The 19,294-nt window shown below is 45.3% G+C and overlaps 1 protein-coding gene and 1 long non-coding RNA gene across 7 annotated transcripts in view; one reads left to right on the top strand and one right to left on the bottom strand.

Moving 5' to 3' along the window:
* LOC107518299 (calcium-binding mitochondrial carrier protein SCaMC-1) overlaps positions 1-5,963 on the top strand; it is a 30,776-nt gene extending 24,813 nt beyond the window's left edge. For both annotated transcript variants that reach the window (XM_016159807.2, XM_016159808.2), the window contains exons 9-10: positions 1,535-1,685; positions 3,951-5,963. In XM_016159807.2, coding sequence (XP_016015293.1) covers positions 1,535-1,685; positions 3,951-4,135 — 336 coding nt within the window. In that variant the 3' untranslated portion in view covers positions 4,136-5,963. The remainder of the gene's footprint in view (positions 1-1,534; positions 1,686-3,950) is intronic.
* Positions 5,964-9,884: 3,921 nt separating this feature from the next.
* Positions 9,885-18,705, bottom strand: LOC107518301. 5 transcript variants are annotated; one of them, XR_004955274.1, is made up of 5 exons: positions 18,513-18,705; positions 15,833-17,616; positions 15,505-15,678; positions 14,933-15,088; positions 9,885-10,723 (listed from the first exon to the last, which is right to left on the bottom strand). It is a non-coding gene; the product is annotated as an uncharacterized LOC107518301 (long non-coding RNA). The 5 variants fall into 5 exon arrangements; XR_001598812.2 differs by lacking the exon at positions 18,513-18,705 and having other exon boundaries at positions 15,833-15,912; positions 16,025-17,780; XR_004955272.1 differs by lacking the exon at positions 18,513-18,705 and having other exon boundaries at positions 15,833-17,780.
* Positions 18,706-19,294: the final 589 nt, after the last annotated feature.

Genomic DNA, 19,294 nt, shown 5'->3' on the forward strand with positions numbered 1-19,294 from the left:
TCTGATGATAACTGATGTTCACCATCTTCTCTATGCTTGTTGTCCACTTACACATCCTTTTTGGAGAAATGTCTAGCCAAGTCCTTTGCCCATGTTTAACATATTTTTTTTATTGTTGTGGTTGGCTTGTAGCAATCCTTTAAATATTGTGAACATTAACCCTTATCAGATATCTGGCTTGCAGATATATTTCCCCGTTCCATAGGTTGCCTTTTCACTCTGTTGATTGTTTCCTTGGCTGCAGAGAAGTTTCTAAGTCGAGGAAGTCCATTTTTCTATTTTTGCTTTTGTTTTGCTTATACTTTTGGTGTCATATCTAAGAAATTATGCCACATCCAATGTCTTGAAGCTCTTAGCCTGTTTTCTCTGAGGAGTTTTATCGTATTAGGTCTTATGTTTATGTCCTTAATCTGTTTTGAGTTGATTTTTGTATATGGTGTAAAGTAAGGGTCCGACTTTATTCTTTCACATGTGGATAACCGATTTCCCCAGCACCATTTGATAAAGAAACTTCTTTCTGCAGTGTGTAGCCTTGTCAGCCTCGTTGAAGGTCGTTTGGCTGTAGAAATGTTCAAGTTTATTTCTAAGCTTTCTATCTTGTTCCATTGGTCTATGTATCCGTCATTTTACTAGTACTACACTGTCTTGATGACTGTTGCTGTACAGTTTGCACTGATATCAGGCAGTGTAAGGCCTCCACGTTTACACTTCCAAGGTTATTTTAGCTGCGTGGGGTCCCTTGAGAGTCTATATAAATATTAGAATGTTTTTCTGTTTCCTCAAAAAAAAAAAAAGTCATTGGGATTTGATTAGGGATTGTGTTGAATTTGTGGCTTGTTTTGGGTGGTGTGTGAACATTCTTGGGCTACAATAATGAAGTATAAAATTTCTCACATATTACCATACGTTTTTATACTTAAAATATTTTACATTTAAAAAGGTTAGCATACATATTTTATACAACTTCTCTCAATTATTGCCTTCTAAAGGAAATGCAGGAACCTAGAATAATAGGGAAAAAAGCATCGCCTGGGGGATCAGTATGCGTGATTTTGCACCCTTGTTAAAAAAAAAAAAAGAAAAAACTGCTGAGACTAATTTTCCTCATTTCTAAAATCAGAATGGCTCCACTTCAGAACTTGGTAAAAGGGCCCAATGAAATAACATACGTGAAGTACAAAATCAGATACAGTTAGTTGTATCATATTATTTATTTATTTAACACGATGGAAAATGTTCTTTATGTCCCGCCTTCGGTGTGCTAGGGACCTTCCTGCTTATTTGGAAGAAGATGACCAGCCAGTGCGCACCCTGTGTGTTCTGAACCCCCAGCCGCTTCCCCACCTCTCCGCAGAGCTGCCGCCCCCTGCAGCGGGCAGCCAGGCTCCCAGGCCTGGCCGCCCGCTCTTGCAGAAAGGTGACCTGGCTCCCGTTAAGAACGAGAGTAGCTGTGACAATGTTCGTGTCGAATGAATGAGAGCGGTCCGAAAGTTAGTCATTCATTCACTGTTCCTCTTTTCTGTTTCTCCGGCAGCTCTTGAAGTCTCACTGGCTGGATAATTTTGCCAAAGACTCTGTCAACCCCGGAGTCCTGGTGCTGCTGGCGTGTGGCGCCTTGTCCAGCACCTGCGGGCAGCTGGCCAGCTACCCCTTGGCTTTGGTGAGGACTCGCATGCAGGCCCAAGGTCAGTTTCTGAGGAAAGGATGCCGCTGGTAACGCGGCTTTGAAACTTCACGTTCTCCTGAGGCAGCGGGGTGTGGTCTTAAGGTGGTGTCTCTCAGCCTTTTTTTTTTCATTATTGCCTCTCTAAAGACCCTTTCTTACAAATTATTTCCCTAGTCACTCCCTCTTCATGACATTTTCATACCACAGACAACTGCATATGTATGTGTATCTGCACTCTATGCATGAACAGAGTAAGATTTTTTTTGAGCCATGCCGAGAACGCATGTTTGGGGAGGATAGAAGCTTTCGTGCCCAGGTGGACTTGGGTTCAGATTCTTGTGCCGAACCTCTTCGGGTTTTCACGTCTGGAAACAGGAATGAAAACTGTATAGCGTTGTGAGAATTAGTAACAGTCTATCTAAAGCACCTGGTGTTTGTCAGATTCTCGATAAATGGTGGCTGGACTTGTTTCTTATAATTGGACCCTGCAGCTTTTAAATGCGATCCCTCCCCACCATGACTCTGTCCCCTCCCTTGACTTTGGTGACACGGTGCCCTCCTGGCTCTTCTGCCATCTCATGGATTATTCTCATGATTCGCTGGCTTTTATTGCTATAGTAAAGCATGCATTCTTTGCCTTTCTTTTTCGCTCTTTCCCTGGCCAGTCTTCCCGCTGTCATTTTTTTGAATAGTACACTCTGCGTCTCCGCAGCTCCATCCGCAACCTCTCTTCCAAGTACCAATCACCCCTCCTTCAGCCAAACAGTCAGTCGCTAACAAATACTTCCGGAGCCACTGCTGGGTGCTGGATGCCCTGCCAAAGTCTAGGGTTAGAGCAGTCCCCAGGTCAGACGTGGTCCCCACCACGTGACGCGCAGGGGACACACATTCAGCAAATAACCTCATTACCCCACTTGCCCTTTGTTAGGGGGCCACAGAGGAAGGGTCTCTAACATAACTTGGGAGCAAGAGTGTTGTCATTCACGCTGGGCCTGGGAGGACAAGTGGGACAACTGGGCGAAGGTGGGTGGGGTGGGAAGGCGCATTCCGGCCCGAGGACAGGTGCACGTGAAGGCCCCGAGGAAGCAGGCACGTTTGAGGAGCTGAAAGAAGACCCCATGGCTGGAGGGGAAAACGCCAAGTAGTGAACTAAACGTTTCACGTGTATTCTCTCGTTTGACCATCATAACCATCTTCGGGGGGAGGATACTAATATCATCTCCATTTTGCAGACGAGTGACTAGGGCCAGAAGAGATTAAGTAACTTCCCCAAGTTTATACCTTTAGTAGACAGTGGAGGGAGGCTGCAGACCAGGCTGCCCGAGTCAGGGCATCACTTCCCCAGGCTCCCCCTCCGAGCTGCCAACTGCAGTTCGGTCCCTCGCATGGCCGGCAGGTTCGTTTCTAAAGGCAAGGTCTGAGCATTTGGCTCCTCCTCAGAGATCTCCGTGGCTCTTGGGTGTCTTCAGAACAAATTCCGAAGTTCTTAGCGGGAATTCCAAAGCCCACGATAACCTGACACCCCTTAATTTCATCTCCATTTCCCCGCTGCCACCTCGCCCCCCTCTGGTGGCTACGGCCCACCCGCGAGGAGCCACGCCCGGCAATCGCTGGGGTCCCCATCTGGCTACGGCCCACCCGCGAGGAGCCACGCCCGGCAATCGCTGGGGTCCCCGTTGCATTCCCTTCCTCCCTTTCTTGTCTGTCGAGGTCATTTTCAAGGCCCAGGGACCCTCTGTTTTCCTAAGCTCCCCAAAGTGTTCCCCACATTCCCCTTACCTCCCAAGAGTGGACCGTTCTCTGATCGGTGCTTGGTTAATGAGGAGGACGGGGTGGTGACAGTGGTGATGGCCGTGTGGGGTGGCAGAAAGTGCGTGAGCTTTGGAGTCCGAAGCAGCATTAGCTCTCAGCTCTCCCGTTTGCTAGCTAAGTGTATGAAGACCGGTTTCCCCATCGTTCCAAGCTTCCAATTCCTCACTTATAAATGGGTCTAATAATGTTATGTTGAGGGATTGGCGTATAAAGTAATTAACCCGATATCTAGCACATAGTAATCACTCAGTAAATAACTTATCACCATTATTATGACCGGGGCACTCACTACGAGGTGCTCTACAATGAGAATTATATAAAGGGGCACTTTCTTGGGCCCCTTGGAATAAATTTCACCCTTTCATTGTATTCTAGAATATCATCTGAACAACAGTTGTGTATAGTAATAATAACAAAACATGCTTGACTATTAAAATGGACCTGGTTTCTTTTTTGTTTGTCTGTCTCCCAGCCATGGTGGAGGGGATCCCGCAGCTGAATATGGTTGGCCTCTTCCGGCGAATAATTTCCAAGGAAGGAGTACCAGGACTTTACCGGGGCATCACCCCAAACTTCATGAAGGTGCTCCCTGCTGTAGGCATCAGTTACGTGGTTTATGAAAACATGAAACAAACTCTAGGAGTAACCCAGAAATGACATGTTGAATTTTTTGCTTTATCACGATTATTCAGTTTCAATAACCCCTAGAGTGACTTTTTCTCCTAAAATTGCAAGTCTATGGCAAAAGGGGTCACTTTTTTTTTTCCCCCACAAAAGGGAAGAGCATATCAATGATCACTTTAAACACTTGGGCTCAATTTTATATATACAGAAATATTAAAAATCATAGTTTTGATAAGCTCATATGATTTTGAAAAGGCCACAGAACTATATTTTATCTTTTCTAGTTACTTCTTTCTACAAATCTCTGCCTTGAATCCTAAATCTGAAACATGTACTTGTTTGAACTAAATTTGTTTTGTGTCATAGAATTATAAATCAGTCACCTTTGTTTTGGATGGTTCAAGTTTATGCCGGTTTCTTTATACTTAATAGTCTTTTTCTTAAAAACAAGATGATCAGAAAACCTTGAAACTTAAATCGTTTTATATATTTCTAATGTCTTTATAGACTACTTAAAATTTTCTTGTGGAGCGAGCGATTAGTAGAAAATCATTGCATAAAAACGTACCTTACAGCAGCCAAATAAATATAGGGTTTATATGTTTATCTTTCTTTAAGCTAAATAAGAATGAATTTAAGTGGCAGAATTTCAAGGCATGTGAACACCCTAGACCATTCATATCGCTATTTGTATAAAACGGAGCGATGAAATAATATTTATTTCAGTGGGTCTTTTTACATTTTCCCTGCATTGTTATTTGGTTCCTGAGAGGACACACTGATTGTCAGTATATTATTGTTACATTGTCAACACAAAGCAATTTATCTGAAAGATTCTGTCTATTCTGTCATTGCTTCGAAAAGCACCAGGAAACAAAACCTTTTTACTTAAATCAGCTTTTACAGAGCATCTCTCTTTTCTTGGTCCTTTGTTTCCTACTTGAATCAGATTTTGTTTTAATCAGGAAGGCTTCTGGGGACCATTCTTGGTAATCTGAAATTTCTTAATTCTATAGATTGGGTTGATCATGGGTGAATGACATTCTCATTTCCTCCTCACTATTGAATTTCTTCGAACTTGCAATTCTCTATTCGGGCAGAGCAGACCTAAGAGGACAGTATATCTTATCAGTACCATATATTAACCTTATATATTAGGTACCTATAGTTAAATGAAATGCCCAATTTGTAAACACACACATTCATATTCTCTTTTGCCCCAAGTTTTAGGAACGTGTGATCGTATAGAAAACTTAATTTATAATATCGATAGCACGTTTTTAATTTACCAAAACCATTTTTGTCTTTCCTGATTTCCAGTAATTTCTGTTGTAAATTGCCAACATTTTAATGAAAACCTAGTGACATAATAGGCATTTAGTTTATTTGAACCTACCTCTTATTTTCTGAACAGAAGAGAAATGTTGGTCTTGTCTTTGTGAACTATATCCTAAAATATATTTTCCATTATATTAGTTATGCCTGAGAAATGTCTCAGTATTTTTATAAAACATGATAAGCATGGATTCTATCTGCAGGGTTGTTTATACTTTTGAATAGTGCATAAATGACAATATTAAGGCACATGACCAGCTCTTTCTTTTTTTATTCATAAAAATTATGGAATGAACAACTGAAATTTCAAGCTACTGAAAATCGTCATTGTTCAGGATGAGTTTAAATGGTTTGCTATTGAACATTTGTAAGGTATGAATGTGATTTATCTGTACGTCTTGTATCTTTTTAAAAAATGATCTTGTATTTTTTGAAAAGAGCCTGGAGTCGAAGGCAGATTATTTCTGGCATTACTGCATATTTACTTCCCATTTATATTAAAAACACACACATATGTATATATATATTTGGTTTTTGAATGACTTGTTTCCTCATTTTTAGAAAATAGTGTAACCAAGGCAGGAAAAAATGGCGGCATCACACGGCTTACATCCCTGGCAGTGGCTTGAATAGTACGTTTCGTATCTGACTCCATGTAGTCTCGACAGACATTTCAGCCTTTCCTGAGTAGCCACCGAAGTTATTGTCTCTGTTACACACTTTGACATGAGATGATGTTTTTCGTGATGTCCACATTCCACATTTTGGTGGTGTCCATAACCCACATTTAGGGATATACCTCTGGGAGGTTCATGGTGCCAAGGAGAATCCAAAATCACAAGATTCCTTGCCACATTTTGATGGAATATCAGTTGATCTTGAAGTCATGGGAAATAAGAGCTAAGTAAGTTTACTGATAAGCAATTTCTAAAAGTTTTATAATTCAGTTTAAAAAATAAAATGAAACGAGATAAGACTGCAAAGAAATTTCTGTATTCCAGCTCGAGTGCCACTGGGATTCCAAGACAAACACATGGGCCCCTCTCTGCTCTCAGGAACCCTTTGATAGGAAAATGCTGCCGGATTGATTCTCTGCCTCTTGGTCTTGTGTCCACATCAAGGGGATAAGCTTCATGCGAGCAGAGATTGATCGTGTTTTACACTATTTCATTCGTTGGGATTTAAATCAGATCACGTGTATAGAAGTGTGGCATGATTTCCTTATCCCCAAGCGGGAATTTTCCCAGCCCTTCTGTTCTCATGTAATTTCTTCCCTCCCCTCCCCTCCCCTCCCCAGCACCAAAGGAGTAATGATATTTGCAGTGGTGGGCAACCAACAACTGTCCTCTCCCTCCTTTTCCATATTCCCTTGGGACGAGTGTGGCATGGACTGAACTCATTCAGACCACTTGCTAGGACAACACGCCCTGCAGCATTCCGTCTGCCCTCCCCGGTCCTTGCAGGACAGAGCTGTGCTGAAGTCCAGGCTGCCTGGGCCTGGCCTGGTCCTGCGGCTCCCAGCTGAGCACAGTGCACTTGAAGATGCCTGTTCTCAACCCTCTCTGGTGGGTGTTAGGAGTTGTTTTGTTTTGTTTTGTTTTTAGCAGGTGCGCACGGTCTCTGGTTGTCAGTGGGCCCCATAGCTCTGCACTTAGATGTTCAGCCACAGCCACTGCAGCATCATTTGCTGCAAAAGCAGAAGCCTGGGCCGCTTGGGCATTTCTTCCATAAGCATTCACACACGCTTATTGTTCTTTCAGTGAGTGTTTATTAAACACCTACTGTGTGCCAGATACTTTTAGGGGCTGAGGACACAGCATTGAATAAAAGACACAGTACCTTTCACGTGGAGATTCTCTAGTGGCGAGAGACAATAAACAATAAAATGTGTACTATGTCAGAGGGTGGTAAGTGGAAGGCAGTGCTGGGGCTGGGTTGCATTTCACACAGAGAGGCCTCACTGAGTAAAGACCTGGAGGAGGTCCGGGAATGGGCCCCGCGGGTGTCTGGGAAGAGCAGTGCAGGCTGAGGGCACGCAGGTAAAGGCTGCGGGTGGAGAGAACCTCCAGGAAGCCGGCATGGCTGGAGCGGGGTGAGCCTTGAAGCCAGAGAGGGCTGTGAGGGAGGCTCACGGGCTGAGCATTTCCCGGTTTCTCCGTCCCCAGTCCCGCGATGGCAGCAGTTTCTTTTTAAAAGTTGTTTTGGCTGTCCTAGATTCTTTGCATTTCTGTATGAATTTTGGAATCAGCTCTTCAATGTCTGCAGTAAGATAAAGCCTGTTGGAAATTTGATTGGGATTACACTGAATTATAGACTAATTTGGGGAGAAATGACATCTTTTGACCCATGAAGAAGGTGCTTATTTATTATCCATTTCTTAATAAAAAAATTTTCTCTCGGTAGTGTGTTGTAGCTTCATAAGCGATATGTATGAATCTAACAAAAACCTATAATATCAAGTGAAAAATACAAGTTGCAGAAAAATACGCTTGTCACCTTTCATACAAAGTAAAAAAAAAAAAAAAGACCCACTACAATGAGTTACCCATACAGTATTTAAAAATATAGTTTAAAATACAGTTTTAAGAAAAGCAACATTTGGATTAGTGGTTATTGTTGGGTGGGAAAGGTAATGATTTAGGGAGCATTCTGGATACTTCAGTAATGCTGTGCTATCTTAGGCTGGGTGATAGAGACATAATCATCATATTGTGTGTGTGTGTATATGTATATTTATATGCACATGGACTATTTCACTGAAATATTTAAGAGTCAAAACCATAAGCCTGGAAATAGCTGTATTATTTCTAATCTACTCAAAACAGGAAACATGAAAACTTAACCAGCCTAACAGAATTTAGCAAAGGGGATGTAAATGACGGAACCGCATTACGTAGAGATGTTGCACATATGTGTGTTTATAAAGCTTGTAGGCCGCAGATGGGGCTCCGTGTGAGACGCGCAGAGCAGTCATGGGTGGGGTGTGCACGAGGACATCCACTCTTCAGTGTAGACCTACGTATTTTAAAAATGTCTACGACTAGTATGTCTCACTTTTATAATCTCAAAAACCATAAAAAGCAAAATGAGATCATCCTCTCTACGACACTGTCCCCTTCATTGTGCTGGTCCTGGGCTTGTCTGCGCTCAGATCTGTCCCTCGCCTTCCCCTTCCCCTTCCCCTTCCCCCGCTCTGTATTCTGGGGACCAGCCTCTCCAGGTCTGCTGCCCCCAGCTGGAGCTGGCCAGTGGGAGGCACTAGCAGAAGGGTATTCCCCCCCCCCCCCACCTCTGCCTTTGGAGGAAACTCTGGCAGCTGCTGCCCAACACAATAAATAAAAAAGAAACACATACGTCTAGACCCACCATTGCAAAAAGTCCAGAACACCAAAGATTAAGAGAAAAGATCTTAAAAGCTTCTGAAATGGAGGAGGAAACACAGACCATCTGCAAAGGACGAGGAATCAAGACGCATCAGGTTTCACAGCTGTTTCCCTAAACGGTAGAAAAGTGATTTTTTTTTTTTTTTGGTCAATCCAGAATTAAAAGCAATCTAACTATTTACTAAAGCTAAAGATATGAGACATAAATTTACAAAGGGAAAGGAAATTTATTTCCCACACATGATTTCTTAGGGTCTATTCAAGCAAAAGCAGGGAGTAAATATCCTGGGACAAAAAGGGGGAACAGGATACAGGCAAAAGGGGATCCAACCCGGGATGGCAGTGTCGGAAAGGCTCAGGATGACGGCAGATGAGAGAGTCGTCCAGGTGGAGCAATACAGCGGGGTGCGCTGGAAAGAAGCTACAGGGCAAAGGGGGCTCAGCAGAACACCCGATCCCCCACTGGTAGGAGAGCTTAGGCGAAAGTATGAAATAGAGGCAAGAAATACAAGAACATTAGAAGATGAGCTTCAGGAAAAAATTAAAAAGCTCAAATTCAAAAGATGTGATTACGGTGAACACCAGCTCGGCTGTGAAAAATGCTGTGTGGTCACATCAAGGTGCTTTTAGAATGAAACCATAGGCCGAACACGCCGGACTTAAGTATAGCTATAGAATAGTGTAAGTGGGAAAGCAAACGTAATCAGAAGTTGAGAGGGAGGAGAGAGAAGGAGCTAAAAGGAAGTGTGGGGGTGTTTCGTCCTAGGTTTCCAAAGGACTAAAAGTAATGGTCTTAGGCGGTTGGGCAGGGGAGGGGCGCCGTGTGCTAGCGACTTGCTTGTCTCGGTGAGACAGCTGTGATAGTGTCCGGCTCAGACCCCTGCCGCTGAGCAATGGCTCCGTGTCCAGTTGCCAGCTTTGCATTTCTCTGCTTCAGTTTCTCCTGATGTTGGATGGAGTTCACTTGGCCGCCCGTGTGGCAGGAGCAGCCCTGAACTCGTGATCATGGGCTCCTTTTTCCACGGCCTCCCGTTTCTGCACTGGAGTCTGGCTCCAGGTGCGCCCTCTCCTGGCGGTCCGCCCCTCCCCATCTTACTTCCCCATCTTGCCCATGAATCCTTGTCTCACGGTTGGCTTCCGAGAGACCCCACACTAAGGCAGCCCACCACCAGCAGACCTAGATATAGCAGTAGAAGTGTTTTCTTGAGAGATTTTGGAGGAAAGTACCAAAAGGCTAACAGACCTATGCGTAGTTACCTCCGGGGAACAAAACTGGAGAGAAGGGGGCTGATGCCTTCAAATAGGTACCGACACGTGTGCTACTGTAATAAAAATTAAAGGCACTCGTTTAAAACATAAAGCTGCCTGGAATAATGTGACGAACAAAGGGGAGGGCACATGCATATCTGCCTGGACTGGCCCGCACTCCATCTTTCAATCTCCTGACTTGAACACGTCAATGATTTCTGAATGACAGCCGTCAGTTCAGATAGATGTAAACAGCTGAAAATCATTCTCTGTACGGAAATTTTGAAAGTACAACTTTAGTCATTATAATGGGCGACGAGTATACGTCCACCTTGTGTTTTCACCATTGTGTAGAAAAAGACACACCAAGCGCACTGGTAGTCATTGCAGAAATGAGATGGAATTCGTGCAGCGCTAGGTCACGAAGAGGTAATTTATATGGGGCACTACCGTGCGGTTTTCATTTACGGGAAGAAACACTTCGTGTCTTGGGTTTGCATACTGCTTGCTGTCCTCGAGCGTCCTCCCCATAGCACAGCTCCTGGCGAAGCGACAGCCCAGCCTCCGCCGTGGGAGCAGGTCCCGATGCCCCTGAGGCCCTGGCGCCTTTCTGCTCGTCCCCCCGGAGTTTCCGTTACCCGCAGTCAACCTCGGTCTGAAAATATTAAATAACATTAAAAACATTCAATAGAATAGTCCAGAAACAAACCATTCCTAAGTTTCGAACTGCACGCCCACCCGAGCAGCATGATGAAATCTTGCTCCCTCTCCGGCGGGAGGAGAGTCACCTCCTTGTCAGCGTGTCCACGCTGCGTGGCCCCCCGCCCGGCAGCTGCGTGGTAGCCATCTGGGTATCAGACCGACTGTCCTGGGGCGGCCCCACTGGTGCTCAAGTCACCCATATTTTACTTGATAATGGTCCCAAAGTGCAAGCGTTGGTGATGCCAGCGATTCAAATACGGCAGAGACAAGCCGTAAAGCGCTTCCTCTAAGTGAAAAGGTGAAAGTTCTCCACTCGGCTCACATTGTCATCATCATCATGAGAAGGGTAAGTGCACCACAATAAGATATTTTGAGAGAGAACGCATTTACGTAGCTTGTTCGACAGTATATCGTTATAATTTTTATTATTGGTTATTGTTGCTAATCTCTTCCTGCGCCTAATCTAAATTAAACACTATTATAGGTAATAATATATGGGGTTCGGTGCTATCCAAGGTTTCCAGCATCTACTGGGGGTCTTGGAACAGATCCCTTGTGGATAAAGAGTAACTGGCCATGGCCTCTGTCTACCACCAGGTGGCAGTCTTCTCCCAGCTCTGCTGACTGCAGGGGCCTGGGACAGAAGTACCGCGCCTCTTAGTTCTCGCTGCCTTCTCCCTTTGCCTGCGTTAGGAAAATCACTGAACTGCATTGAGCCAGATTTAGATTTCCTGAGCAAAGCATCATTACCTTGGTTAGAGGAGTGCAGGTGGGGTCAGCCTGTTACCATCAGTAGAGAAGGTGACAAAGAGGGTCCTTTATACGTGCTACTGAAGAGAAAGGCTTGTTCTTATTTTTTTTAGACTTCTCAAAAATAGAAAAATTCCATATTTACAAGTCAAATTAGACATGATTGAGAAAATAAATATTACCTGTCAAATACAGAGTTATAGTTAAATGTTCAGAAATGAATATTGTGACCATAGATGATATTTTGAGATATTTGTTTTTTATAGTGTAATGAATGTTTTTTAATTTGCTTAAAATATTTTGAGAAGCGTAGTCATAATTCAAGCTTGAAGTACAAGGCTGGCAGATGAGTATAAAAATGAAATAAGACAAACAAGTAAAATGCACCTCAAAATTTAGTTTACTCCGTTCTCTTTTAGAGATTTTTTTTATTACTAGAGGTTATTTTCATTGATTCGTGTGGTGCTCTAGTTGACATTTAAATATATATATATATATATATATATATATATATATAAAATTTAGGTTTCAGATTAAGCTTTGGTACAACCCTGAAATAATAACTATCAGAGGAAGACTTTTATAGGCAAATCAGGCCACTCAATTTGTAGTTTTGGATTAAACTGGAGTACCCTTTAATTCCAGTAAATGGGTTTTTTTTTTTAGTGCTAAATTTTAATTTCACTGTTATGTTACTGCTTAAGTACAAATATTCAATATATAAGTATGACATCCATAGGGACTCTCTTGAGAAATAAGACTAAATGGTTTAATTGCACAGATCCTAACAAACTTACAAATTTCAATTAATTTCAATTAGAGAAAAATAGAAATGGGACTGGGAAGAGAAATGTTAGGTTGCGATGTGCTGCTGGGGCCCCTCAGACGGCTTACCAGCTGCCTTCCCGACCCCCTCCCATAACAGACACCGAGAAGGGGCGCCCGACCCTCGCCTCCTTCGCCCCTTCTTTTCTCCTTCCTCTCACCACCACTCCTGAAGAGGTGTTTTTTGTTTTGTTTTTGTTTTTCTTTTTGGCAATTATTTTTTACTTCCAAGTTGTCTCTTTCCCATTATTTGTTAACTTATTTAAAAACTGCAAACTGTTCACCTGTATCTAACAGCCTGAATGCCTTTGGAGGAAAAAAAATGCAAAAATAGAAAAAGAAAATGTGTTAAAACTGACTTTTTAAAATTGTTAAAACTCCCTCAACCCTGCTGAGACAAGCTTTTCAGCTCACTTCCCTCAGAATTTGCAGAAAAATGTCTGTGCTTGGAAAGAAAACACAAAAAGGACCTAGAGCTGAGGTCTGGTGGTATTTCGGCCAATTTTTAGCCCGTGGAAAGATTTCCTCACCAGATAATCAGTATTTCAAACTAATACAAAAATTCTTATAAAAATGAGAAATAAAAGAATATAAAAGCTAAGATTGGAATTATAAGGCTCAAAGGGAATAGAGCATATTCATATAGTTTCCTGCTATTAAGTATTACAGTAGATTTTAATTTGGGGGATACTGTTTTAGTGTGTGACTCTGATTCTGAAATCTACTTGACACAAACACTGGTAAATACTAATGCTTTTCACCAGGTTTCGGTCTCTCTCTCTCTCTGTCTCTCTTTGTCTCTTTCTGTCTCTGTCTGTCTGTCCCTCTGTCTCTCTCTGTCTCTCTGTCTCTCTCTCCCTCTCTCTCCATCTCCATCTCTCTCTCTCTCTCTCTCTCTCTCTCTCTCTCTCTCTCTCTCTCTCTCTCTCTCTCTCTGTTTTAAACTAACACAGTGGCTTGCAAATGTGGCTGCACATTAGAACCACCTGAGACCTGAGGAGCGGCCAGGAGCTGCTCTTTAAAATCTCAGGTCGTATCCCAGGCCAATTAAGTAAGACTCTCGGGGTGGAACAGGGCACCAGGATATTGTAAAACTTTCCGCCCCCCTTTGCCTGTCAGGTGAACCCGATGTGCAGCCAAGGTTGAGAACCATTGCAGACTGGTTTCTGTCTGTCCCCTGCACAGAAATGACATGGTGACTGGTTGCGTTGAAAGGACTGTGAAGAAGGGGCAGTGCTCTCCAGCATGCTCCGGTGTAGAGGAGACCGGGGTGGAGAGCCGACAGGATTTGTTTAAAAGATTAAAGGTTTAAAAGAGATTGCTGAGTCAAGGGTGACTCTAAGATTTTGATCCAAGAAAGAATAGCAGAGTTGCCTTTTATCGAGATGGAAGACTGCGTAAATCCCCAAAAAGGTGGGGCTGAGTGGGGAGGTAGAGAATCGGGTTTGGGACATATGGACTTTGAGATGCCTGTGAGATAACAACGCAGATTTCAAGAAGGCAGATCTGGAACTGCGGGGAGGGGTCCAGGCTTGACGTACATACACATTTGGGAGTCATTAGCATCTGGATTGTATTCAAAGCCAGATCAGATGATTATCTTAGGAGTGAGTACAGACAAGGAGGAGAAGACTAGGGATGGAGCCGGAAGCTGGTGCATCCCCACCGCTCCCAGTACGAGGTCAGAGGAGGGAGGAGGAAGCAGTAGAAGTGATGAGAAGAAGCCTTGGTGACGTAGGAAAACCTGAAACATGGGATGTGTTGGAAGCCACATCGGGTAAGGTGAGGACTGAGCGTGGAGAGCAGACGGACCATTGGCTTTCACTCTGTGGAGGTCACTGGGGGAAGGGGAGGAAGAGAAGAAATAAGTTGGCAGGAGGGGAGATCCTGCTGTGCCACACCTGGTTTTCCCCCGCAGCACTGAGCATCCCCGATGTACACCCAGGGACAGCAGGTGGCTTGATTCACCCAGAGTTTAACTGGACAGGTGCTGCGAATGCACAGAGAGGAAAGAAAACTGTGAATACTGGAGAGGAAAGGTTTGATGTTAGGACCTCGGAATTAAAGTTGGAATAAGGGGGAAAGGAGGAGGCAGGTGCCCGGAGAAGGGTGTGGGTTGATGGGCCCGCGGTCCTAAAGAATTTGAAGAACGAAGGTGGCAAATAAATTGGGAGGAGAGAGTTGGGCCAGACCGATTTTGAGTCATAAATCTGACAGAGAAGCGGTCTGGGGTGATAACAACTTCTAGTGACCCAGCTGCCTGAAGTCTTTCATGAAGGAGAGGCAGTGACCAGGAAATCGGGGGAAAAAATGTTGACGACCAGGGGAGTGAGGGGTCGGATGGCCGGTCCCGTGGTGGAGCTGGGGTTTGATAAGAGGATGCCCGTAAGGGATGGCGCAGGAGCGGTGAGTGAGGAGCACACACATCCCGCCACCCACCCCGTGCGGGGCAAGGGGTGTCCCCACAGGAGAGGTGGGCTTTAGTAGGCGAGGGGAGGCTGGGAGAGGCCAGGGAGCACAGACCTTCATGAAGCTAAGGTTTGAGGGAAGCCGATGACAGGGAGCGTTTAAAAGGCGCGAAGCTGACCTGCGGGCGGCATCGATGCCTGTCACTCTCCCTCTCTCGTCCGGCGGGGGCTCCGCATGGCATGTGCTTCCATGCGGGCTTCTCCGTGGCCCGAGGCAGGGCACTGCGTGCTGTGTTGCAGCAGGGATCAGGAAGGGCGATCTAGGCAGTTCCATCCTGGAGGGACAGGCAGTCCAAGCTAATCATCGATCCATGTTACTGAGAAAGTTATGGGGGCCGCGGTACAAACCCCAAATGCGAGGGTGGGGAGAAGCCTAGAAGCTGTGTGGGGGCCTGGGAGTGTCCCCGAGGCAGAGCGATGACCTGCTCCTTCGTGAGGTGACTTCTTAATTCAGTCCCAGCGATGGCTAGCGTGGATGGGTGGGGTCCGTTTTCAGGGGCAGGCAAAGGATGAGCGAGCGGAAGGCACAGTTTTCAAAGAGGGGGATGTAATTACCACACAATGACAAAATTAGAAAAAAAATGAAAGGACATGAAACATTGTAAAATGCAGAGGCTGTGCCTTTTGAATCAAGAATAGCCAATTACGCTGTTTTGTTATATAATTTCTCATTCATTAGTCATTGAATTACCTCTGGCTGTATGTACTGTTTCCATGAAGCTAATTTTTATTCCAGGATGAAAGAATAAATCAAATCCAGCGACAGGAAATCTGTCCTCATTGCTATCTACAGGAGGAGGGGCTCGAACCCAAAGTCTCTTTGTGGTTTAATATTCTTGGTTTCGGCTTAATAAAGAAGAGGAGCCTGAGGGATAAGAAAAGAGGTCAGGTTTTGCCTTTTCCACTTGAACTACATAAATAGAATGAAAAGAAGTCGTGAGATGCAGACAATTGAAAAGAACAGGAAATCATCCCAGAACGTACTAAATGTGGACAGGCGGCACCAGCAAGGTACTCACGGCCCCACTGGAAGCAGAGCGATCAATTCCACAAGTGTTGTTGGTGTTCGCCGACTACACGCCAGAGCCTTTCCTGGGCACTAGACGTGGACAACAACAAATAAGAGGTTGCTTTTGTTCTCGGAGCTCACAGTGTGTTGGAGAGACTGACAACAAAGAACAGTTTTGACATAAAGCGGTGAGTGCCATCACCTCGAGTTTGTTCACCGTACTGTGGCATCGGCGGATGGGACGTAGACAAGGTGTTGCAGCGGAGCTGGCATTTTTGTTTGGTCTTTGAAGGAAGAGGAGAATTTTGCCTCACAAAGAAGGATTTGCAGAGACTTGCTACACCCTTCCAGAAGGTGGATGGGCCGGAGAGGAGCAAACTGGAGGTGGGTGCAGACGGAAGGCAGAGAGGCCATGTGTCTGTATCCTCGGGGTCACGTACGTCGTTTGGCATGCGGTTGGTGCTCCATAAATAGTTGTTGAATGGATAAATGAAGGGAGGCAAAACAAGACTCCTGAGTAGGGGTGACGGACGCAGGATGTTGGGAGGAGCCACGTCTGGGGACGGTTGCGCCTCCCTTCTGCCCCTTGCTGCACGGCCTGGCTGACTCAGCAGGGAGACTGAGAGGGCAGGAAGAGATGGCATCGCAGAAGCTGGGGGTGGCAGAGTTTCAAAAAGGAGGGAACTGCCACACCGTCGCGCATAGCAGGGACATCTAGCAAAGATAGGGCCCTCAGCGATGGCAGGTGCGAGATCTTGAAGGACCGTAGGGAGCAGAGTTCCCTGGACTGACAGCAGCAGGCTCCGATGGCAGTGGGCTGAGGAACCCATGAGGGGGCCGGGGAAGGGAAGGAAGAGGAGACCAGAGGGCAGACATCCTTCCAGAAAGTTGGGCGATGAAGGGAAGAGGCGGAGGAGGTAGCCCGAGGGGGAGGCAGGATCAAAGGCATGCCAACCTTTAAGAAGTCAGCAGAGGGGGTTATATAGTCAGTAGGTAGAGATAGAATAAAGGAGATGGGTTTGATTAGGGATAATTAAATTGTAGGTCTGCGTTTTAGATTTATATTTGACCACTGAATTTTAAACTAGGTGCTAGCAAGGGAAAGAGTACAGGGTAGAGCAGAGAGTCCTGGATGGGGGTCAGAAACCCGGGTTCTATTTCTTGCTCTGAGATTAACCACTATCGTGAGCTTCACCTGGCCGTTGACCTGCCTGAGCCTTCATTTCACCCCTACGAGACGTGAAATTCTGTGGAATGGTCTCTTTCAGCCATAAAACTCTATGATTCAAAATGTTGTAAGTTTGGTAATATACATATGTAAAAATAAGAGTTTTCCCCAAATAAGGTTTGCTTCAAGTATAACTTAAATACTTTGGCTTTGGCATTTTCACTTCGTACGGTCTTTAAGAGGAAAAGAGGTAGTATGTGAGAAAGAGCTCTGGAGACTTAAGAAGCAAAACAGCCAAACTTCTATTTATTACCAATCAGGCTAATATCCTTGACCTGGAGACCTCACATGTTTTCCCTTATTTTGTTTATATTACCCCAGAGTATGAAATCTCAGCAGGAGGGGAACCAAAATTAAATTAGCTCCTTGTCTGAAGATTTAGTTGCTCTGGTACAAACCTCTCAAGGATAATAAACTAATCATTTCCCTGTGGATGGTGAAATTATGGCTTGTATAATTATTTTCTCATGACTTAATTGAAGATATTAAAGATTAAGCACACAGATATTAAGGACGCTAATACAGCAGAACACGTTTCCATCTTTTGTCTCTGTGGCACTTGTAGCCTGTGGGGTTTAAGAGAAAATAGAAATGCTTGAGAAAGACATGGCTGAGTTGAGATGTGGAGTTGGGCCATTTTAGACCGGTGGTCCCCAACCTTTTTGGCACCAGGGACCGGTGCCCCTATGAGAATCCAATGCCTGATGATCTGAGGTGGAGCTGAGGCGGTGATGCTAGCGCTGGGGAGAGGCTGCAAATACAGATGAAGCTTCTCTCACTAGCCTGCTGCTCACCTCCTACCCTGCCGCCCAGTTTCTAACAGGCCACGGGCTCGTACTGGTTCGGGGCCCAGGAGTTGGGGACCCGTGTTCTAGAGCGTATTTAAGCACTGGACCACTGGCCAGAAGGTGGATGCCATTTTTCAGGTTTCTATGGAAGGTAGAGGTCAGCAGTTGCCTTTCTCCACCTCCAACTTATTCCTATTCCTGTCCACAAGCATCGCCCTACAGGGTCTGGCAATGGCACCCAACGTTCACACCCTCAGACCTGGCGGCACAGGAATTGCATGCCGTTATGCATGGACCCACTGCTCGGCTCTCTCCTCCAGCCTGGGTGGTGGCCCCGCCTCCCAAACTCGGTACATTTCAGAGACAGCCAGCCTAACCTGCCCCCAAGTGCAATGCGTCGGCCTAACCTGCCCCCAAGTGCAATGCGTCGTCTATTGCTTTGGATACTGCCACCTGAGAGCCTCTCTTCTGGGTCCGCATGGCCATGCTCATTGCTCTAACATCAGCACTCGTCCCCTCCCAGTCTCCTGCTTCCCAGCCATGCCCCCTTCACGTCCGCCCCCGACGCTGCTGCCAGGTCCTCCAGCGTGGCACCCGGGGCCCCTCCCGAGTCGGCCTCTGAGGCCTCTAGTCTTTGTCTCTCACCCCTTCGGCGGTCATGTTTTTAGCATCACCTTCCTTTGGAAGACTTCCTCTTCCGAAGCTCTCCAGTGAACCCCGGAAGGGACTGCCACTTTTGCTTCCCTACTCCACTTGCTGCGTAGGTCGGAGGATCTTCGTCGAATTTAGAGGTTTAGCCTCATCTGTCTCCAGTTAGACTCTGAGCTTCTTAAGGGCAAGGGACTAGCTCTTGTTCCTCTTTGTAGCTTAGTGTCTAGCACACAACAGTTGCTCAATAGATGCATGTTAAGTGGAACTGAGTTGCGTTTTAGTTTTTCCTTCTTTACCAGCTACGCAACCCTTTCATTTATTATTTTCCTGAACATATTTCTAGTAGAATACAGAGCTTTTCTTTTGCTTCTCACTCACATGTCCTAATAATAATAATAATAGTAACAAGTGCTTTTTCCATTTACTGAGTGCTTTCCAAATATCTGACACCCTTACAAGAATTTTACATATTTTATCTTCTTTCTTCTTCAAAATAGGCATGTTTGAGAAATATTATTGTCTTTGTTTTATGCATGAAGAAACAGCCTCAGAGATGAAGCCGCTTGACCGGGCTGCAGCCGGCTTAGGAACACGTCCGCAGACCTGGGCCTCCTGAGAGCAAGGCGTACACACCTGCCTCTTACTGATGGCGGTTCTGATCTGTTGAACGTGCGTTGGCAACACGATCTCAGCCAGTTGCTTTAAAATTGTGTAGACGGGACCTGTGGAGGCTCGGACTTCTCGTGGCGGCTGGAGGGGAACACAACCAGGAACGGAGGGGGCGTCAGAGCCCCAGCAGGCAGAC

Source organism: Rousettus aegyptiacus, unplaced genomic scaffold (assembly GCF_014176215.1).
Source record: "Rousettus aegyptiacus isolate mRouAeg1 unplaced genomic scaffold, mRouAeg1.p scaffold_m13_p_17, whole genome shotgun sequence".
In the NCBI taxonomy this organism is placed as follows: domain Eukaryota; kingdom Metazoa; phylum Chordata; class Mammalia; order Chiroptera; family Pteropodidae; genus Rousettus; species Rousettus aegyptiacus.